The 22,331-nt window shown below is 40.0% G+C and overlaps 3 protein-coding genes and 1 non-coding gene across 4 annotated transcripts; all 4 read left to right on the plus strand.

Moving 5' to 3' along the window:
- The first annotated feature begins 3,208 nt into the window (after positions 1-3,208).
- Positions 3,209-8,098, plus strand: LOC131134850 (proton-coupled zinc antiporter SLC30A1). The gene is made up of 5 exons (XM_058080509.2): positions 3,209-3,737; positions 4,549-4,755; positions 5,857-6,080; positions 6,141-6,328; positions 7,816-8,098. The coding sequence occupies exons 1-5, from the start codon at positions 3,209-3,211 to the stop codon at positions 8,096-8,098; spliced, it is 1,431 nt and encodes a 476-aa protein (XP_057936492.2).
- Positions 8,099-8,680: 582 nt separating this feature from the next.
- trnastop-uca (transfer RNA opal suppressor (anticodon UCA)) lies at positions 8,681-8,767 on the plus strand. Its single transcript has one exon. It is a non-coding gene; the product is annotated as a tRNA-Sec (tRNA).
- Positions 8,768-9,125: 358 nt separating this feature from the next.
- On the plus strand, positions 9,126-11,179 carry mrpl28 (mitochondrial ribosomal protein L28). Its single transcript, XM_058080771.2, has 6 exons — positions 9,126-9,291; positions 9,566-9,857; positions 9,923-10,075; positions 10,153-10,287; positions 10,369-10,455; positions 10,840-11,179. Exons 2-6 carry the CDS (start codon positions 9,573-9,575, stop codon positions 10,933-10,935), a joined length of 756 nt encoding a protein of 251 aa, XP_057936754.2. The 5' UTR covers positions 9,126-9,291; positions 9,566-9,572; the 3' UTR covers positions 10,936-11,179.
- An 847-nt stretch (positions 11,180-12,026) lies between these two features.
- Positions 12,027-21,595, plus strand: LOC131134993 (uncharacterized). Its single transcript, XM_058080770.2, has 17 exons — positions 12,027-12,278; positions 13,006-13,037; positions 13,155-13,187; positions 14,286-14,351; positions 14,868-14,906; positions 14,988-15,017; positions 15,165-15,203; positions 15,272-15,321; positions 16,342-16,391; positions 16,471-16,694; positions 16,996-17,246; positions 17,323-17,448; positions 17,916-18,051; positions 18,634-18,687; positions 18,826-18,897; positions 19,809-20,093; positions 20,222-21,595. Exons 1-17 carry the CDS (start codon positions 12,229-12,231, stop codon positions 20,248-20,250), a joined length of 1,566 nt encoding a protein of 521 aa, XP_057936753.2. The 5' UTR covers positions 12,027-12,228; the 3' UTR covers positions 20,251-21,595.
- Positions 21,596-22,331: the final 736 nt, after the last annotated feature.

The following is a 22,331-nucleotide window of genomic DNA, read 5'->3' on the forward strand; positions in this document are numbered from 1 at the left end:
TTAAGGTTCCATATATGTACATTCCACAGTATATGCTCACATAGTACTATGCTATCACGGCATGTTGTCCTGTTCTGATAAAACTGCTTAAGTTCATCCTGTCAGTTACAGTTGAACAAAAGTCACCTATTGAGTGCGTTGATGCAATCCCGACAACACAGCTGGGATTAAATTAGCGTCACTTGGCCGAATAAGTGTGTAGTGAAGACCGGGTGGCCTGTCAATCACTGGTATATTCCCCTACATATTGCATAAAGGTACAAAATGACTGAAGCAGTCATTTTTACAGGCCAAAATATGGAACTAATATGTTACTTTCTCAGGATGTCGCTATTGAGGATAAGCGGGAAAGCATCACTAAATGAGTAACTGAATGAAACCAATGAAATAAATTCCTATGCATTAGAATGCTCCCAGAGTCAAGTAATATAGTAAGTATAATAAAGTATTATATACTGTAGACCAGACTACGGCCCAGGGGCAACATCCGGCCTGCCTGTTCTTATTATTATTATTATTATTATTTTATTTTATTTTTTGATATATATATTCCGGGTACTCCGGTTTCCATCCACATTCCAAAAACATGCTAGGTTAATTGGTGACTCCAAATTGTCCATATGCACATATAGCAGATTGTATGACACTTTTACAGATACTATAATTCCAGGTTATGTATAAAATAAATAGTCTGACCCCCCACATCAATTTTGTTAAATCAATGCGGCCCGCGGGTCAAAAAGTTTGCCCACCCCCTGCTGTAGAGTGAATTTGTCTAAATAGACAGCTGCATAAGAGGAGGGGCATAGGGTACAGTCAGTAAGGGTGGGGGTTATAGGACAAGGGTCCCTCCCAGACTGGCTCACATGATAGAGATTACAGCATAGGGGGAGTGTCCATGGCGTTGACATGCAGAACACAGTGAGGAACATTTGGGGGGATTTGTGCATATCATCTCTCCCCTCTTTGACCGCCAGCTCCTCTCCTTCTTCTCAGGTAATTATCACCCAAACTTGGCTCACTCTGAGCATGCATGTGTTTTTTTTAGTATGTTGACTCAGCTTGTACAGTATTTGTGTAACAACGCCCTTGTTGTAATCTCTTGAATGAGACAATAAAAGCTGTTAAATATACACAAGACAGGACGGGAGCAGACTATAAATAGAGAGGCAGACTTAGTGATGATTGGCTAAAGGTAGAGTGCAATTTTATTTTATGGCCAGCTAAATCTGCTACTCTCAAAAGTTTAGGATGACTTGGAAATGTTTTTGTCCAGTCTGAGATATGGCTTTTTCTTGGCAGTCCTGCTATGAAGTCCAGCATCCTGAAGTCGCCGCTTCACTGTTGATACTGACACTGGTGTTTGATGGCTACTATTTAGTGCAGCTGTGAGGCATCTTTGTCTTAAACTACACACTCTCTTGCACAGTTGTGCAGCGTTTTTCTGTCCTTGTTAGACCCAGTTTGTGCTGCTCTCTGAAGGGAGTAGTTAACAGCATGGTAAGAGATTTTAGTTTAGATTTTTAGATGGCTTTTCTAATCATCTATTAGCCTTATAAAATTATGAACTTGGATTAGCAGCCATACCAGGAGATTGATGCAGAGGACTGACAGTTGTTGATAGTAGGCCTCTATGCAAAAATGAGAACCTTCTTTGAAAATCATCTGATTCATTTTAATTGTTTGTGAAATGGATGAAAATATTTTTATCCATTTTAAAACTAAAATCTCTTACCATGCTGGGTCTAACTGGGTCTAAACTGGGTCTAACAAGGACAGAAAAACGATGCACATCTGTGCAAGAGAGTGTGTAGTTTAAGACAAAGATGCCTCACAGCTGCACTAAATAGTAGCCATCAAACACCAGTGTCAGTATCAACAGTGAAGCGGCGACTTCAGGATGCTGGACTTCATAGCAGGACTGCCAAGAAAAAGCCATATCTCAGACTGGACAAAAACATTTCCAAGTCATCCCAAACTTTGGAGAGGTAGTGTATGGTCTTCTGCTGGCCTTCTGCTCAGTGTGTGTATGGAACAAAGACACTCAAGATTGTGAAGAGGAAACAGAAACCGTCTGACCACAGAGGCACGACAAAGTCCACCAGTTGCGTTCTTATCATACACCTAAATGCAATCACCTGTTTTGGTTGTGTAAGCTTGATCACATCACTTAGTGACTACCACTTCCCTGTCCTTTAGAGCTGCAATGTGAGCTTTGTAACTTAGGGGGCCCCCCATGGAAATGAAAAGGGAGGGTCGGAGATTGTATGCTGAGTATGCAGATCTCTGTGTGGAGTTTGCATGTTCTCCCCGTGCATGCGTGGGTTTTCCCCAAGTACCCAAGTACAAGGTTAATTGGCGACTCCAAATTGTCCATAGGTATGAATGTGAGTGTGAATGGTTGTTTGTCTATATGTGCCCTGTGATTGGCTGACCACCAGTCCAGGGTGTACCCCGCCTCTCGCCTAAAGACAGCTGGGATAGATTCCAGCACCCCCCCGAGACCCCCGTGAGGATAAGTGCTAGAAAATGAATGAATGAATGTTGCCAAACATGCCATGTGCTCCTCCTCACCACATTCTTGTTTTGACATGAGTTATTTCTTGAATTCCGCAGGGTTTCTCTCCTCAGTCCCCTAAAATTGAGCCAAAGAAAATTACAAGTGCTAGCATTTTCTTCAAAAAGTTCCTCAAGAAAAAAACGTACAAAAAAATAATAAAATAATGCAGTGAAAAAGGGTTCTCCTCCCATTCCGTGTGGAGGTGATATGTGTTTGGATTCTTAAGTTTAGTAGAAATACATTTCAATCACTAATCCTTGCGTAAAGGTGGCCATAGGGATGTTATTTCATGTCTATAGGTCTCTAATAATGGTTCATTCAGTCATTTTGTACCGCTTATCCTCACGAGGGTTGCGGGGGGTGCTGGAGCATATCCCAGCTGTCTTCGGGCGAGAGGCGGGGTACACCCTGGACTGGTGGCCAGCCAATCACAGGGCATCTAATAACGGTAAAAGCATATTTTGGTTCTGGTTAACTGCGCTAAATGAGGGCTGACTGTATCATTATTTTGGTTGATTGTCATGTTTTTTGTACATTTGTCTGATTTGAAGGTGGAAATGGTAGCGCCCTCTAGTGGACAACAGGTTGAAAGTCATACCCATGTTTGTATTAAGAGCAATAGAGTCGGCGTGGTGTTTGTGTGCAGGTATGGGGGTGCCACGTTGGTGCAGTTTAGGCGTCACCATCCTGCTGCTGGTGTCGCAGATCATCATCAGCCAGCTGTGCAGGTCCTTCGTCATGATGGTGGACAGCTTCCACACGCTCTTCATCCTCATGCACATGGCTCTTCCTCGCCCGCAACCGAAGCCCTGCCACCAACCCTACGATCCCCAGCCCCTCACGGCATCTTCAACGTCGACCTCTCATGGCCTCCATCCATGTGGTTCCCCTCCTGGGCCTGTGCTGTGTCGCATGTCCCACACTGACAACAGAACCAGACCCGTGGGGGTCTTCGTCTCAGCTTTGCTGCTGGCCTCTCTTTGCATCGCCTGTTTGATGGATGTCATCAGCTTCCCCCTGGACACCCACCCTGTGGAGAGGCCCTCGCTGCTGGTGGCGGTGGGTGTGGTCAGCCTGTTGCACAACGTGACGGTGCTCTGGATGACCTGGAAGCAGCAGCAGGGGGGGCCCAAGCCCAAGCCCAAGCCTGACTGTTACATTGAAGTCAACCACGAAGGTAACCTTCTCGCACCATGTCATCTATACGGTAGGGACAAAAGTATTGGGTCACGGGTTAGTCAAATGTTCTGTGTTGGTAACAAAAATGGTGTCTGTTTCTTCAATGTTTATGAAGTTATAAGACATTTTTTCTCTCATAGATCATTCAAAAGATGGACGGAAGTAGAACATCTGAAAAACGTTTATATCTTCAGTCCAACCAACATATGCACATATTCTATATGTTTTTAGGACCAAATATTTTTGCAATATTTTTGGTTATTGCAAAAACATTATTATGTTATTTTTTTATTATATTATATATATATATTCATTCATTCATTTTCTACCGCTTTTCCTCACGAGGGTCGCGGGGTTGCTGGAGCCTATCCCAGCTGTCTTCGGGCGAGAGGCGGGGTACACCCTGGACTGGTCGCCAGCCAATCACAGGGCACATATAGACAAACAACCATTCACACTCACATTCATACCTATGGACAATTTGGAGTCGCCAATTAACCTAGCATGTTTTTGGAATGTGGGAGGAAACCGGAGTACCCGGAGAAAACCCACGCATGCACGGGGAGAACATGCAAACTCCACACAGAGATGGCAGAGGGTGGTATATACATACATATATATATATATATATATATATTAAATATATTGAAAAATACACAACAACCCACTGCATTTGAAGCTAGCCAGAGATGGACCTTATATCATCATCTCCCACCCAGGACATGATCTTTGAAGTCCAGCATATGCGATGTACTGTATGTTCAGGTGTGATGGAGTATGTTTACCATTCCAATGCTCCACTCCCACAGCCTTGGCTCAGGAGGACTCCATAGACAAGGCCCGGCCACGTGACGTTAGCAGAGTTCAGCCTGGGATGGACCGCTCCGTTGTCTCCAACGGGGAGCTCGTCGTTTGTGACCCGGCAACCCCCAGTGTTCCAGATGAGAGAGCGGCGGCTGCAAACTGCAAACTGGAGAGTCTGTCTGCAGATGTGACTAAAGACAGTGGATGTCTGGGTAACAAATAGACACAATAATTCCATCACAGCAAAATGTTAAGTGTCAGTGGGCATAATAACTGATTATTATTACAATAAATGGCATTCTAATTAAAAGCTTAAAAAGTACTTGAACTTTTAACACTAGAGCAGCACCTGCCGCTTTTTAGATTTCAGGATTCATGGGATGTTGGCTTGTCCACAATGTCCCTCAGGTTTGATTCCCCTTGCCTGTGATGGGTTGAATACAGAGGGATAATTCTGTTGCGTACAGGTTTATTAGAAATTATCATGTCAATGAAAAGCATGTTTTTCCACATTCTACATTTTTGTTTTTAGGAAATATCATTTTTTATGTTTTTTTTATTTAAAAATGCTAGAGATACAGTAAACAGTCATGGTTAACTGGTTCCAGACTCGACCATGATAAGTGAATTTCAACAAATCATAATTTTTAACATTATTAGAGCTCTCTAGACATGAAATAACACCCCTATAGTCCCCTTTAGAGGTCACCACCAGAAGTCATATTCAAAGACACTGTGAATAAAATATAGTGACTATATTTGTTAATAGAGTGTAAAAGTGACTATAGGGGTGTTATTTCCTGCCTAGAGGGCTCTATGAGAATTGCCTTTATTGTCATTGTATTGCATACAACACAATTTGAGATATATTTATATTCTTATATTTAATATAAAGATTTAATTAAAAATATATATATAAAGATTTAATATATTTATTATAGATTTAATATAAATATCAATATGTAATATAAATATATAACATAAAGAATATTTCTATTCTTGTTCCTTATTTTATTTTTAATTTTTTTCCTTATTTTTTTTTACTTTCTACAAAATGCACCGTGGAGTTGCACTCAAATTTCGTTTCAATAAAGGCGATTCTGATAGAGCCCTCTCGACAGGGAATAACACCCCTATAGTCACTTTTACAATATACATATATTACCCAATATAGTCGCTATATTTCATTCACAGTGTCTTTGAATGTCACTTCTGGTTGTCTTATATTTGCATTTAGTTCAATATGCATGTTTCTTGACAATGGGCCGTATTCAAACAGTATGATTTATGAATACATTTTCCTCACATTGCAGATAACCCTTGTGCAGTTGGCACACCATTACATGCCCCCAGCAGCAGACGGCCTCTCTGTGCATCTTTGTGGGTCTGCCTCGTGCAGGGTCTGTCCTCTACAGCCCTGGTTCTGATCACCAGCCTCGTGTTGCAGCTGGCGGGCCCTGCGGACCTCCTGGTCTACTTGGATCCAGGTCTGGCCAGCTTGGCTGCCGTGATAATGGTGGCCACAGTCGCCCCACAGGTAGCATCAAGTCTTTCGACCTGCTTTGTGGGAGTTTGTTCTTATGTCTGCACTTCTCAGATGCGCAGGTACGGACTGATGCTCATGCAAGCCGCGCCTCCACATGTGTGCGTGTCAGATGTCAGGATGAAGATCAGGAGCGTGCCAGGAGTTGAAACGGTGCACGATCTCCACATTTGGGAGTTGGCTGATTCCGTGGTTGTGGCGTCGGTCCATGTACGCTGTCATGCGGCCTTTGCAACACACAGGTGAGCTTTGAATTAGCTGAAAAGGCACAGAAATACGGCATAAAAACACATGCAGGATTTATGGGATGTTGGCTTGTCCACAATGTCCCAGGTTTGATTCCCCTTGCCTGTGATGGGTTGAATACAGGGGGATAATTCTGTTGCGTACAGGTTGATTAGAAATGATCATGTCAATGAAAAGCATGTTTTTCCACATGTTTTTATCAGAAAAGCAGATTTTTTTTCAGAATTTTTTTTTCTTTTCAAATAAATGTAATTTTCCAAAGAACTCTACATTTTTTTTAAGAAATCTCATTTTTATTTTTTTTATTTAAAAATGCCAGGAATACAGTAAACACTCATGGTTAATTGTTTCCAGACTCGACCGTGATTTTTAACATTATTAGAGCTCTCCAGACATGAAATAATACCCCTATAGTCCAAATTACACTCATATTACCCAATATAATAGAAATAACAAGTTAAAATAAGATAAATAAGACTTCCCTAGGGGAACACGTGAGTGATGCCTGGGTTTTACAGTTGAATTTCAGCTTGACATGGGTTATGGCTGCGATGGTAGCCTGTGTTTTGATTAGGGATTACTGTGCCTGTTGTCAGATAATTCAACCTGCAATAAAAGCCTGTTGTTCCAGCAATCAAGGCCGATGGTGTGCCTCACCAAACATTACAGTAACATTACTGACACCTAGTGACTAGTGTAGAATACTTCAACATCTTTGAATGCATCTTTTGAATGCCTTAAATGTATATTTTATTAAGTTTATTAAGCCATTTCATGCTTAAAAATATTAAATCTAAACAAAAAATATATAACATTTCTTAAGTATGAAAAGGTTTTGATTAATAATAGGTCGTATTCAACCACGAAACAGCATGAGTTTTGAAACCATGATGGTGTAAAGCTGCAAAATTTGAATCGTAAAGTGGCAAAGGATACATGTTTTGGTCAAACTGAAAAATACATTTTGGTTGTTTTTGAATCTAAAAGTTAAGAATTCATAATGTTGACATACATACATACATTTACAAAGCAAAAAAAATAAAATATTTTGAGTGGTTTTTCAGATTATATTTTTGGTTTGTCGATTTTTTGGGTGGGTAAAAACTCAGCAAAAAAATTGTGATTATTTGTAAAACTACACAATACGCACTAAATTCAAAGATGCATTATTTTGATTAGGCAAAAAGAAAATTGAAGTTGTTTTAATTCCAATCAGAAAATGTTGAATTTATTTTTATTAGGCAAAACAGATATAATTCAAGTATGTTATATTTCGGATTTTGCATTCTACAACAGCACTAGACTACAGTACATTGTTTATTTACACTGGTGCATAAAGAAGATGCTCAAAAATACAGTAACACTTCATATGTAGCTACGTGTTTATTTACACTGGTGCATAAAGAAGACGCTCAAAAATACAGTAACACTTCATATGTAGCTACCTTAAATGTGACAACTATGACTTTTCACACCCACACAGGTGTGCTGACCTGATGTCAGGGGTCACCAAGGTACTACAAAGTGTAGGTGTGACCTGCTGCACTGTGCAGCCAGAGTTTGAACCCTGCACACCCCCAGTCTTGGCATGCAGCTTGTCCTGTGGTAAGGTCTGTGCTGGACACGCGTGCTGCCCTCTGCCTCAAGACCAGGACTGCACAAGCTTGGCAGCACCAGCGACTGAAGACCAAACAACAGCAGAACCTCAGTTACACAACACATGTGCAATGAAGGAAAAAAGTGACCATGTGAATGCACATTTCTGAAGAAAAAAAATCTGTACTGTATGTTGTTCATTGCAGTATACATTAACTGTTAAGTGTTTTTTTTTACTTGTACTGTACTGTACTGCACCGTGATGCCAAACAGTTTGTTATTTAAGAAGGCAGTCCACCTTGAAACACTTTGTATGTGTACTCCTCAAATAAAATAAACAAAACTGTATGTGAGGACAGCTGTGTGAATTTATTTCAGGAGATTTAATACAGACAGTTGAGAATGCATTTGTTTCAATTTCCACGCTGTGACAGGCGCATGTATAACTGAATGGCAATGTACCTGCACAAGTTACGACACTCTTACATAAAAAAACTGATTACGTTTCCTTCCAGCCCAGCCAATCACCACGTCGCTGATTAGCATATGTGTCGCATATCTGATTTTGTCCCTTTTTGATGTGTATATTGGAAATAATTTTGTTACCAAGTGAATAACATCTTGTGTAAATATCTGCAAGGGGCATTATCCAACAGTTACACATTGATATGTGCCATTATATAAACACCCTAACTAAAACAGTATAGCATTTCTGGGTCCTATATAACCTAGTTTTTTTCCTTTTATCAAATGCCCGGATGATCCTCGGTGGTCCGGGGTGCAGGCTTCAAACCTGTAGCTGCCTAGCGGCAGAGTGGTTCAATTCCACCTTGCGGGCGTCGAACGTCCGTATTGTTTTAGTTAGTAGTAGTAAAATATTAGTATGTTGTTGTCCTTGCCTCGTTTTCAACGTTGGTTGTCACAATCATTGTGAGACAACTACCTGATAAACTACTTCCTCTTCTCAAAAATGTTGTGCCTGTGCTTCAAAATAAAATGTTCAATTAAATGTATTTATGGTCATATAGTTTGTACCACTTATCAAACTCCGTCTTTACAAATTGAACAAGCTTCGGGACACATGATTCACATTCGTCCTTGTGGAATGTCTAAAAACCTTTCATCATTGTTTGGAGCGCTGCATTGCTTTAAAGTGACTTCCGTCTTACCGGAACAAGAATGTATGACATGTTAGCCAATCATCAACGGTAATAGTGTGTCCTTCTGTCCAATCATAATACTCGTTAGTAGGAGGTGTGCCGAACACTGCGGAAATGTGTTAAACGCTACAAGGCATTACGATGTCCTTGCACGTTTGGCGATTGTTTTTCCGAGGATTTCATTGAGTTTATTTATTTACGAGGTAAGATACACTAGTTTTCATAACTATCAAAATAGCCCTAATGATTGAGTTTCTTGCATTGTCAAAAGTAATCTGGTGGCAGACCTTGTACAGTTAGCACCCTGAGATGTGTGTTACTTTAGCAACTTGTATACAATATTAGTTGCATTTAGTTTTTGTCTTAACATAATGGACAATCTACATAATTATTCTTCTGTTGGGGGAACGATGAGCTTGTTTTTTTCTTCCAGTGGGCTCAATGTAACATAATCATTGTCATCATCCTCTCTTTCAGATCCAATATGCCTCTCCATAAATACCCCCCAAAAATCTGGAATGCCCTGAAACTAAAAGAGGGGATCTATGCCCGTCTCCCCAAACACTACCTGAAGTCCCTGGAGCAGAAAGAGCCCACTCCGGTCCACTGGAGGCCTTTGGGGATCAAGTACCATCTCAGCCCAAAGACCGGGCAGAAGGAACGAGTGCAAGATGTCCCAATACCTATATACTACCCTCCTCAATCGCAGAACGGCCTGTGGGGGGGAGAGGGTTGGGTAACAGGGTACAGATACGCCAACAATGACAAAGTGAGTGTGCATGTGGATTTATTTCTGTGTTTTTTAAGTTTTAAAATGTTAATATTTGTGTGTAGATGTCCAACCGTTTGAAGAAGACATGGAAACCACAGCTCTTACAGAGGGAGCTTTACAGTGAGATCCTGGACCACAAGTTCACCATCACAGTCACGCCTCGCACTCTGGATCTTATTGACGCAGCTTTTGGCTTTGACTTCTATATTCTCAAAGTAGGTGAAGGCCCTGGCTGTGTATACGCAGCCAAGAAGGACCAGTATGATGCCAGTTGTCGTCTCTTTGTTCTTAGACGCCGAAGGAAGATCTCTGCTCCAAACTGGGAATGGACCTGAAGAGAGCAATGTTGCTTCGCCTGGCTCGCAAAGACACGCAACTGTATCTGGATGATCCCGCAAAGAGAGAGAAGGTCTACAACAAGTTCAGGGTATGAGCGCACACGATGTTCTGCCAGTAGATTGGGCAGTGACACATTTCTGCACATTTTTTTTGTTTCCATGCCGAGCAGCAGTTTGAGATCCCAGAGGAGGAAGCCGAGTGGGTGGGCCTCACTCTGGAGGAAGCTGTGGAGAAGCAGAGGCAGCTGGAGGACAAGGTAATACTCTCCTTTTATCATCTGTGACATCATCATGTCATGTTGTTTGTGATGAATTTCCACTTTATCGAAACATTTGATATTACATCATAGGTTTCAAAGGCAAAACTTTCCATGAGAGGTATAGTGGTAATTGCTGTAATCGTTTGATTATGAACACATAGTGTTGAATAATTTTTTTCATGTTAAAACTTTTTCATATGTGATACATTTCCAGTTACAATTTGCATCCCTATGTTAATGTGATTAAATGCTAAATTACCCAGGGATACTTTGTTTTCAATTTACATCAGCTAATTGCCGATATTGGCCAATCATCTTTATTTACCAGCGATCACTGCTTACTATAACGTGCTAACAAGCTTGATGTCCTGTTCTTGTTAGCCCCCTGTGCCGTTGTTCAAGGCCTGCGCGGAAAAGCTAATAGAGGAGCTGCAGATCCAAAAACTCTCCGAGCCTCATCTCATTGACAAGAATTGAAGCGTTGAATCATCCACCATTTTTTTCTGAAGAACTTTGCGGCCAGAAAGAGTGTCGATTCTCTTCCTGATGATGTGTCTTATGAGTTTTCCATAGGTTGAAACTTTTTGTATTCCATGTGGGAGAAAGATGCAAAGGAAGGGTGAATGAAGAATTTATTCATCACACTCTTTTTTTTCCTTTGGTGTAAATACAACAGCTGTCCACTAACACCTTTTGAAATAAATTTCATCCTTGTCACTTATTTAACTGAGTAAGTAAACAAGATTGCAACAAATGAGTGGTTAGGCCATTAGATTGCTCAAATACTGAACAAAATATTAAATATAAATGCAAACCTCGTTTTTGCTGACTTGTAAAAGATGTAAAACTTTTTTTATATATGCAAAAGGCCTCTCAAACATTAATCACAAAATTGTCTGAACATGTGTTATTGAGTATTCAGGTGTAACATATCAGGATTCTAACTCGACATTATTATTGCACATGTGTGCCTTATGTTGGCCACTCCCAAAACATGCAGTTGAATTGTAGTGTATTGTATTGAGGCAATGATGACCCCCCCCAATACAGCTATGAAAATATTATACATACTTTACAACTTAGCTTCTAAATATAATGAAAATACAGTTGTTATGCACACATTCTAATTGTATTTACTGGTATTTAATAGCTTGTTTTTGTGCTGTAATGTCTGAAATAAGGTTTTCTGTCACTAGGGTGACATCTACTGGTGATTATCATATACTGCAGCCTGACCTGGGGCGTGCTGATGAGGACAACATCCGGGTACTGACGTTCCACTGTACTAAGTGTCGCATTGCGCGAACTGAAACGCCGCCAATACAGTAAATAAACGGACTAGAAATGTAAAGCAGATTATCTTCCCACCATGAGAAGATATATCCGAAAAAACAGAAATAAAATACTGTCTATGTTTCAACATATCAAAAACCGAACTCGCGCACTTTTTACTGCGCACACTCACAAGCCTCCACGAGCTGCGTGCGACCTGCGTTGCACAGATCTCAACGGCGCCATTATGAATGACACCGTAATCCACTTGGATTGTAGATCAAGTAAAAAACACACTGATCACTGTGACAAACTATTTACAAAAGTGACACGTTCCTCTCTTTCATTTCGCGTGTTGTCTGCTAAAAAACACTTCAGAGTTTTGCTATGGGCTATCTTTAAGACGTTACTGTTGTTTCCGGAGGTAAGCACAGAAAACAAAAGAATTCCGGCACTGGGCGTGATCCTTGTTATTCATGTAGTAATAACTCAAGGAGGATGGTGGCGAAGATGTCGAGTTTAACAGTGGCTTGTCACCCAGAGGACGGGTAAGTCTTGTTTATTTGTTGAAGCGCAGAAATAACGTGTACACTTACAACAATCTACGGTGGCTGACATGTTGTAAACATAGGGATTGTGCTGCATAGCAGCATGCATAGCATAACTATCATGTGGCTGGTTGTGTGAGTGTGCTAAAGGGCTATTGTTGTGTCATGGCGTCGACCCTTGAGGCTACTTTTGACTTAATGTACACCTGCGCTACTAAAGGAGACTCAATATGAAGTGTATGAGGTATTCGTAGCACGTAACATGGTAACGTGGTGCGTTCAAGGATAGCTGAACATGAAGAAAATTCTTAATGTTAATGAAAAACATCAATAAAACAAATTGTGTACCTTGTAAAATATAACGACACGTGACACCCCCATCTCAAAACAGTCAAAGGAGGCTCTGTCTTGTTTGTTACATTAAAAAAAGTTTGGAAACTGGATGGAATCTGACATATATACATGCGTCTTAATCGGCAAACGAGTCATAACGAGTTTCTCCAGTTCTCTTGGAAATCACCTTTTTACCAGGGCTCATTGTTTTAACATCATATCACATTGCAGGATAAAGTATAATGTTGTGAGTGTATATATACGGTTTATGTATTGATCATTGTGAGCTCTGCTTATTCTTACTTAATAATCATGTAAAAATGATGTCCTTTAATGTGTTGAGAAGTGTGCTCGTTTGTAGTAGTGGTATCATCCTGTCTCTTCTGTCTCACAGAGAAAAAGATGTCCCTTCTCCTGGAAACAAAGGTAAATATTTACTCATTCATACTTTCCCTCACGCCTTCTTGATTTCACTTCCCCAGTAGATGCATGGGTATGTCTAGGAACAACAAGATGGACTACTAACCTCTTAATTTGTTACAGATAATGTCACAGAAAGCGACAACAGCAACTCAGGTAAGTATGTGTTTTATTTTCTGTGTGTGTGTGTCACTTTTACTTTTTTTTTGCTAAACTATCAGTTATTATTTTGTGGCGAGATCTAGCAAGATTGAAACATAACAATATAGTATCTCATTTTAGTGAAAAGCTGTATTGCTGGAAGAGGGCAGTCAGAAGACTTGTCATACTGGAAGCTGTGGCACCACTATCTGCTACTGGCAGTGCGTGAGGCAGGATTGGAACCACACATGAAGTGCCTTACACACAATATAAACCTTGCAATCCAACCTACCACTGTGTTGCCACCGTCACTCGCTTGTGACGTGTGTCTGCGTTTCCCATTGGAGTTGAACAGACGCTGCTGTGTTAATTTCCAAGCAGAAGCTGTTGTAATTCTAGATTTCATCAAACGTGCATCCAGTGGCGTCATTAGGCCCATTTTAGGGGGGCTTCAGTCCTCCTGTATAATTTGCTATTTCATATTGATGTTAACATTTTTTATTACATATTTTCTTACATATTACAATAGTATGTATTTATTTATTTTGTTTTTACAAAAAAATGTCTGACAAATTTCATATAATAGGGCAACAGGCTAATACTGGCTTACTACTACTAGTAGTAGTAGTAGTAATCAGAAGAAGAATAATGATGATAGTAATAATAATATACTAATTAATAATATAATAATGATTATTATATAATTGATCTCTGTCCACTGGACTTAATGGTTGCAGAGCTTAGCAGCGGTTTTGCAGTGTAGATTGTGTGTACTTGTGTAAATTTAATGGTGCCCTAAAACAATTGAGTATCTCTACTAAATCTGTCCAAAAGTGGGAAAGTTTGTTGATCGTTATTTATTTTTTGGATTTTTTTGAATGTCTACTACATATATTCATATCCTGTGCATCTCCAGGGGGCTAAGCCCCCCCCCCCATCCTCAGAACCTAGTGACGTCCCTGCGTGCATTATTTGTAAGATCAAAACACGATCGCCATGTGTGACTTCTATCAAAACATGTGATACAAAATGTGCTGGTGTAAATGTGCAGTGTATGTTCAAACTAAACCTAACAAGACCATAAATAATCCTGGCTTTCCTCCTTTGAAACAGAGGCCACCGGGACATCCACCGAGGAGAGTTCTGAAGAAGATGAGGATGAAGAGAAAGATGACAAAGGTGAGAGGCACCAATTATAAAGGAAGAGGTTGTTATTTTCACATGGTGCATTACATTATTGCTGATATTTACAAAAGAATGCTATGCAAAAAAGGCTAAACCTGACCCACAGTGTGGCAGATATCACAGGGCACATATAGACAAACAACCATTCACACTCACATTCATACCTATGGACAATTTGGAGTCGCTAATTAACCTAGCATGTTTTTGGAATGTGGGAGGAAACCGGAGTACCCGGAGAAAACCCACACATGCACGGGGAGAGCATGCATACTCCACACAGATGGCCAGGGTGGAATCCAACTCGGGTCTCCTAGCTGTGTGGCGTGCACGCTAACCACTCATCCACCGTGCAGCTCTTGCATATATTATTAAATTATTATTATTACTTTTTAAAATTATTTTTGACCAAAAGTCTGTGGAAGCACAAATGTACAGGAATGCAATGTTGGATAGTATTGTTATAGTATTAATCATACTGCTACAGTCACTGTAATTTTGAATAACCACCAGGTGGCGATACGAATACAAAGGATGAATCAGAAGAAGAAGGTAAGTAGAAAGAGATTGGTGTGTTATTTCCAGAAATTGACTCAAAGATGTTGATTGATGAAGTGAGATCATTCTCTGCAGGCAACAAAGAAGCTGGCGAGTCTCAAAATGGTGAGGTCGTACACAACAAAAAGTCTGCTTTACTCTTTGTGCAAATATATAACTTATGATAGATAAATGGTATTTACTTAACACACATTACACAATCATTATTGGTATCCAGCTCTTTCATATCTGTCAATCATTTTTGACTTTCAGAGGCCGGCGTCTCTGCTCCAGAGGTCTTAACTTGCAAAGGTAATCTACAGAAATGTCGATGAAGAACAACATTAATGTGTGATATCTGTTGTCATTGACCCCAACAGCAGAGAAGTACATCCACTTCAATTGTGAAAAATGCAAAGACATACAACAGGTAAGCTGCATCATAATTCATATTTTTTTAACCTCCATCAAGCAACACGCTGTGAATGTTGCTCACTTTTAATCTGCATGGGTTTACTGATTTGAAAAAAGAATGGGCGGGAAATGCATAAATGTTACACTTGAAAGCTTGATACCAGGCAAACAAAATATTCAAAAATAGTTATTTTATTATAGTCATTCTTAGTATATTTGAACAAAATCTGCCAGTGTCATGGAGGATGTCATAAGTGATAATTATCAGAAGTATAATAATTTTTTATTGGGATGCTTTGATGAGGGTTTTATGCTCCCGATTCAGATACCAATCATCCATCACATGGCTTCACAATACATTTTTAGTTTATAATTTTTTGAATATGGCTATGATCTGGAAAAAAAATCACCTTCATTTAGACTAAAACATACGTCCAGGTAGCGAGCAGTCGGCGGAACCGGCTGTCTTCCACCACTGAGAGAGAGGCCGATGTATTTTATTATTTTATTATTATTTTATTATATATTATTTTATTATTTTATTTTGTTTGGCAAGAAACATTTTCTATATTATACTAGGAAAGCAGGAAGTGAACAAATGTAACAGTTACTGATTGTAAAAGTACCAGATGGAGGGGTAGGATTTAATAAGCTTTGCTTCTTCCTACTCCTTTTGGACGTGTGGAACTGATTATGATGCATCTGATGCATGTTCAAATGAAATAAAACCATTACCATTTTACGGGTTGTCTGACTTTCACACACATGGGCGAGTGATGACTATGTTAGCCGCTAATGGACTGATGTTGTACTGTGAGCCTCACCTTACTCGGTCTTACTCGGTGTTTGCAATTCTGCTTTAAATTAACACACAAGCTTCTCTATAGGTTGCAGTAGTACCAACCACATGATGTCTCAACAAAATCGATACTGAATTATACAAAATGATACTGATTAGTGGCCAATGGATCAGAGCATCGCTAATACTGTATTTTATACATTTGTACTTATTAATGTGTGTGTGTGTTTTGGACAGACTCACGGCAAAGAGCTTGTCACACCCAAGATAATTAAGGGACAATATCAGTAAGTTGGGCTTTTCTGCAATCATGTGCTCACTCACCTGTGCACCATCATACTCAGTGTGTGTGTGTGTGTGTGTCAGACTGCAGCTGGAAGGAGAAGGCACATACGAGTGCTCAGTCACCAAGCTGGTGTTTGAAGCAGCTGATCGAGTTCTTGTGCGGTACTCCATGGTGTCCTGGTCCAAGTATTGCTCACTCCTCAAGGAGTCCTGGAAGTTCGCTGGACCCATCTTTGACGTGAAGACGGACAAGGATGCGTCCATCCTGAAGTCCATCCAGTTCCCTCACTCTGTCTGCCTGGCCGGTGAGTATACACCTTCTTTCAGGCAGTTTACTTGCGTACTGTATCTGCTAGCAATCTGCTACTAATTAATAATGGCAAGTTGTTTTGACATACATATCATTATCTGATAATGAGCTGCTACTTTTGGCTTGGCTGTTTCTCCTCTACTTGAAAACCACCAATTTTTTTATAATAGAAAGCATCATTTAATTGATACACAGACAGGAAATACACCCTGTTGTGTGAATACACAGCAGGTACAGTGGTATCACTCTATTTGATGTATTTCTGATGCCTTACTTGGATGACTTGTCGCACAAAGATGCAGAAAATGAGATGACGTTCGGCATGCTGCACATAAAGAACATGCGTCCGTTCATGGAACCAGCAGCGGATCACTCAGGCAGCCACATTAAGTGGCATGTGACGTCTCTGTCGCCAGTCGGGCCCATGGTCAAGACGACCCGGCCCACGGATCACCACGGGGTGGTTCTGGTCTACAGACAGCTGGCGAATGACGACGAGAAATACAACTTCCACATCTACTTGGCCACCAACAGCTCTGAAATCAAGGTTGGTGAAGACAAATTAAAACTGTGATGGTTGTGCCAAGGTGTGGGTGGTCACATTGTTGTTTTTGCTCACCTAGGACATACGCAAGCAGGTGGGAAAATACACAAAACGTTACATTCAGATAGAAAAACCTCCCACGTGTACGCTGAACGAGGGAACATATCGCCTCCTCAGTAAGCCAGAGGGTGCCATCGAACCTCAGGTTGGTTTTTTCATGTGTATGACGATGTTTATAGCAAAGATTTGAGCGATGTGTCAATAGTTTTCATGGAGAAAAGAAGGACGAAACATTTGGAGATGAACTAAAGAACTTGCAAAACATGGGCTTAAGCATAAAAGGGGACACATTATGGTAATTTTTGACCCTTTGTATTGAGTCGTAGACTCCTATAGAGCAGCTACACACAATAGACTGCACAGAAAACTTTCTAGATCTTCCAGAATCTGCGCCTATTTCAGCACCTATTTGTGCTTCCCACCAAAATGGTCTTTTTTAATTTATTCCACCCACGCCCGTGAAATTTTTGCAAATTTACCATTCACTTAAAAAAAAAACAATGTAGAATATACTTACAAATAATATATAACATTTAAGCAAAGCTGGTAAATCATGTCAGTGACTCTTTAAATGAAGCATTTAACGTAACAGACTTCCTTGTCTTTGAGCAGGTTTTGAACTTCACCCTGGCAATTACCAAGATGAAGGGCTTTTTTGAGGTTTTCTTTGAACATCCTCCGCCTTTTGAGTTTTCGCTTATTAAGAGTGACACGGACGAGACTGTGTGGTCAACCACTATCCGAGAAGGTAAGACGTGTACCATTTGTGGTCATCCTGCAGATGAATGTTGTTAAAATAGCTAGCGCAGACCAACTGATTTAGTGCATGGTAATGTTTTGTGTCTGATACTGAAAGTACCCCATGACACCTCCGGTGGCGCGCCCCACCATTAGATACTGTCTTATAGGGTATTTATGTTTTAGTTTTGTCAACTCTGCCTCGCAGCAAGTGGCTATGCAATGAAGCATGAGTGTTGACATTTTATTTCCACTTAATGCAATGATTTTTGATTGGTTTAAATGTTGGTTCGATTCTCCACACGGCAATCCCGTGCATGCGTGGGTTTTCTCCGGGTACCGGTTTCCTCCCACATTGCAAAAACATGCTCGGTTAATTGCCGACTCCAAATCGTCCATAGGTATGAATGTGAGTGTGAATGGTTGTTTGTCTATATATGCCCTGTGATCGGCTGGTCACCAGTCCAGGGTGTACCCCGCCTCTCACCTGAATACAGCGACACAAGTGAGGAAAGAAAATGAATGAATGAATAGTTTAAATGTCATGTGTCATTTCTCATGTGTTAATTTTTGTTAATCTCCGCCCCATTAGGCGACTGTATGGGTACGGGTAAGCCCGAAAAAAAGCCAAAGAAAAGGGCAAACTGTGAGTTCTCTTCCATCACCGTCATCTTTGATCATAAAAGACCAATAGATTCCAATTTTGTTCACACAGTAAACAGACATAACGTAGTAGGCTGTCTGACGTCACCATCTGACCTCACCCTGGTTATTTTTCTTTTAGGCAGACACAGGAGCAACAGCCTCTCAGAAGATGAAGCAGACTTTAAAAAACGTAGATTGAAGGTTGAATCAGGTAGGTTTTTTTTTACCTAACTAACCAAATTTTTTGGGAGGAAAAAACTTGGAATTTTAAAGTGAATGTCAGCATTACCACGCAAACATCAACATTCTCCTAAAATGTTGACTTTATTTCATGAAAAATTATGATTCTTGTAATCCAACTTTATGTTCGCTGGTTATGGCAGTGTTTTGTGTTTTTATTTCTATATGACAACTTTTGTTTTGTAAAATTGATACTTTAGTCCCCTCAATGAGTCTTTGATTTGTTCATCAATTTGTGCTTTGTTTGTTGCAAAAGTACATTTTTATTTTGCAATATATTGCAAAGTATTACTAGCAAAATTCCATCTTTATTCCTGCTAAATTACTTATTCATTTTAAACATTTTGATTTTTTTAATAATGTATTTTTATCTTGTGATATGGAACCTTTTATTGTAAAAGTAATATTTTCTTTTTGCAATCTAATGTTACAAAATATTAAAGTAGTATTTTTTTGCATTCTAATGTTACAAAATATTTCATGCAAAATTATGAATTTTTAAATATTGTAATATACAATGTTTTACAATTTACAATTCAATGTAAAAATGTAATATACAGTTATGTAAAAGTTGTATTTAGTTATATTACTAATACTTTAACTCCGTGAAATGCTCTTTCTTTGCCATCTAATATTACTTCATGACTTTTTTAAACTTTTTATCTGTATTGTTTATCTTGTAATATATGACTTTATTGTAATAGTAAAAAAAATGCATTCTATTATTACAAAGGACTGCTTACAAAATGACCACTATCTGCAAAAGGACTTTTTCCCTAAATATTATGAGTTTGTTCTCTCACAACATTGCAACTTTTTTTCATCTCCATGGAGCCAAAAGAAACAAAAGCAATTGTGTGTATTCCCTGTGTTTTCTTCAAGACCCTGTGAAAGTTCCGAATAGCCGGGACATGTCGGAGAAGCAGCTCCTGCAGGTGGCCAAATGCCTGGGCAAGGAGTGGAAACAGGTGGCCATCTATCTGGGCTTAAGCATCCGGGATCTGGATGATATCCAGGCGGCCGAGAAGGACGTGACCATGCAGAAGATGAAGGTGATGGTGGAGTGGAAGAGCAGGAGGGCGCCGGGGCAGGCCTCTGCCTTCCAGCTGCGGAAGTGCTTGGAGGAGCTGGACGACTTACCAAATGAGGTCCATCAGATCCTACAAGGTAAGGTTTAGCAGGACACTCATCAAACACATTCGGGATGAGCGACATTTTAAACAACCCGCATGCAGATACCATACCTTACCATCGTCAATAGTGCCTGAAAATGTGTTTTTGTTTCCCACTTTCAGACATGAACAACCAAGAAGATAGGAGATAAATATTTTTTGTATAATTTTCATCATGTATACTTAAATAACTTATCAGGGAGAGAAAGGAGCTCTCCGGAAGACAGCTTCATGTGTCTTCATCTCTATTGGTGATTTTAGTTAGTTCCTCTTTATCGGACAATTATGGAACATCTCAATCAGTCGTTTTTTTTCTGTAACAAACATACAGAAATGTGCATTAAACTTATTCATTTATTTATGATATTTACATTTCACGTCAAGGTTTGAGATTGACCAGAAGATGTGGTGAAGCAATTTAGTAGCTAAGTATTTAGCTGAATGGATTTAAATGGAGGTGCTGCAGTGTTCAAACTGCATTTCGCTGTATATATTTTTTTACATGACTTTTAAATGTTATTTTTAAAGGATTTTATAAATGCTTGTAAATGTTGTCCATAGATGTGAATGGTTGTTCTGTGATGGACTGGTGACCGCCCCTCAACTAAAAGTCAGCTGGGATAAGCTCCTAGCTCACCCGTGACACTAACGAGGAAAATAAATTACTATATGTCACATATGTAGTGCTACTTACTGTATGATAAATGCACGGAATTTATTTAGAATTCTCACATTATTCTTTCCAATATAGGAAATTATTCCATTATTTCGCACGATGGTTGAGTGGTTAGATTGTACTTCACACAGTCAGGAGATTGGGAACACTTTGGTTTGAATCTCCACTCGGGCATTTCTGTGTGGAGTTTGCATGTTCTCCCTGTGCATGAGTGGGTTTTTTCCGGGTGCTCCGGTTTCTTCCCACATTCCAAAAACATGCTAGGTTAATTGGCAACTCCAAATTATCCATAGGTATGAATGTGAGTGTGAATGGTTGTTTGTCTATATGTGCCCTGTGATTGGCTGGCAACCAGTCCAAGGTGTACCCCTCCCAAAGACACCTGGGATAGGCTCCAGCATACCCATGATCATATTGAGTAGAGGCGGGGTGTGCCAGCAGGCAAACCGGGCATCTGCCTGGGGCGCCGGCTTTTAGGGTGCCCCCACTAGGGGGTCCCTGAGAGACCGGGTGCCATATGTGCTAATACACGTACTGCACAGAAATGACAACAATGGGCATTTAGGATGCAATCATGAAAAAATGACGTAGCAAACCCCCTTTGGGGGCCCTCGGCATCTCAGAAATTGTGTGCAAAAAATAACTTGCTAGTGAGGATAAGGGGCATAGAACATGGATGGAAATTATTCCATGCTGACATGCTGTAATGGCTACATTCCCAAAGGTCATTTTGTGAAGAAGCTAACTATTTCTGTAACTTGTGTTTTGCCGTTTAAAATATATGTTTTGCCCACCAAGCAAGTGTTGACTGAATAAATAAAACATGCATTATTTTAGTCATTATTTTACTATACATCGACAGTCTGTTATTTCCATGACTGTAAATTATACTCATTGGGTTGTTTTCAAAATGTGTTTCTAGCATACTATATACATTTATAATCATTAGCTAAATGCCTGGTCGGTGAGCTGCCTGTGCCTGTGCAAAGATGGCGGCCATGTTTTCTGGCTCAAACCGTTATGTTTCATGGAACACACTGAAGTGTGCGACAATTCAAGTTGATCCAATTTATGGGGTTTTAACAACAGCGCCATCATGTGGCAGATTTGTCAGGAAAATAACACAGGGAACATGGTGAAGGTTCATTTTTTGACAAATGTTTAATGTTCACACATTTGAAGAGGAAGAGTAATCTTACACAAACATCGGTCGAACAGCCGGAACCAAAATAAAAGGAGAGACTCGAGGTGAGAAACACTTCTGAAATAACTTAAAAACGAAGGTGGTGTCCGTGTTGCTCTCCCCTGCCACATAGCGTCTTTGTCAACACATCATCACGCCTTCAATCAAGGTAAAGGTACACGTAAAAGTACATGTATCCATTAATGCGTCATAATTTGCATTTAGAATTGTTTTATGTATGTAAAACTAAGAACGTGTTCTGCTACGGAGCCGACTTCCGGTTTCTGTTCCTGTTGCAATAAGCTATAAACAGCTAACAAGGATGTTACATTAAAGTGCTCATGACACAAAAAAGGCTGAAAAAAGAAAACGAA

The sequence above is a fragment of the Doryrhamphus excisus genome, linkage group LG8, assembly GCF_037039965.1.
Source record: "Doryrhamphus excisus strain RoL-2023G ecotype Guam linkage group LG8, RoL_Dexc_Guam_v1.1, whole genome shotgun sequence".
Taxonomy (NCBI): domain Eukaryota; kingdom Metazoa; phylum Chordata; class Actinopteri; order Syngnathiformes; family Syngnathidae; genus Doryrhamphus; species Doryrhamphus excisus.

Bases quoted from the DNA above. Each gene is read 5' to 3' on its own strand.
- mrpl28 (XM_058080771.2), top strand. From the start codon at position 9,573: ATGCCTCTCCATAAATACCCCCCAAAAATCTGGAATGCCCTGAAACTA. The intron at 9,858-9,922 runs GTGAGTGTGCAT...ATTTGTGTGTAG, and splicing joins GATACGCCAACAATGACAAA to ATGTCCAACCGTTTGAAGAA. The intron at 10,456-10,839 runs GTAATACTCTCC...TGTTCTTGTTAG, and splicing joins AGAGGCAGCTGGAGGACAAG to CCCCCTGTGCCGTTGTTCAA.
- LOC131134850 (XM_058080509.2), top strand. From the start codon at position 3,209: ATGGGGGTGCCACGTTGGTGCAGTTTAGGCGTCACCATCCTGCTGCTG. The intron at 3,738-4,548 runs GTAACCTTCTCG...CCACTCCCACAG, and splicing joins CATTGAAGTCAACCACGAAG to CCTTGGCTCAGGAGGACTCC. The intron at 6,081-6,140 runs GTAGCATCAAGT...TGCACTTCTCAG, and splicing joins TGGCCACAGTCGCCCCACAG to ATGCGCAGGTACGGACTGAT.
- LOC131134993 (XM_058080770.2), top strand. From the start codon at position 12,229: ATGGTGGCGAAGATGTCGAGTTTAACAGTGGCTTGTCACCCAGAGGAC. The intron at 18,898-19,808 runs GTAGGTTTTTTT...GTTTTCTTCAAG, and splicing joins TAGATTGAAGGTTGAATCAG to ACCCTGTGAAAGTTCCGAAT. The intron at 20,094-20,221 runs GTAAGGTTTAGC...TCCCACTTTCAG, and splicing joins GGTCCATCAGATCCTACAAG to ACATGAACAACCAAGAAGAT.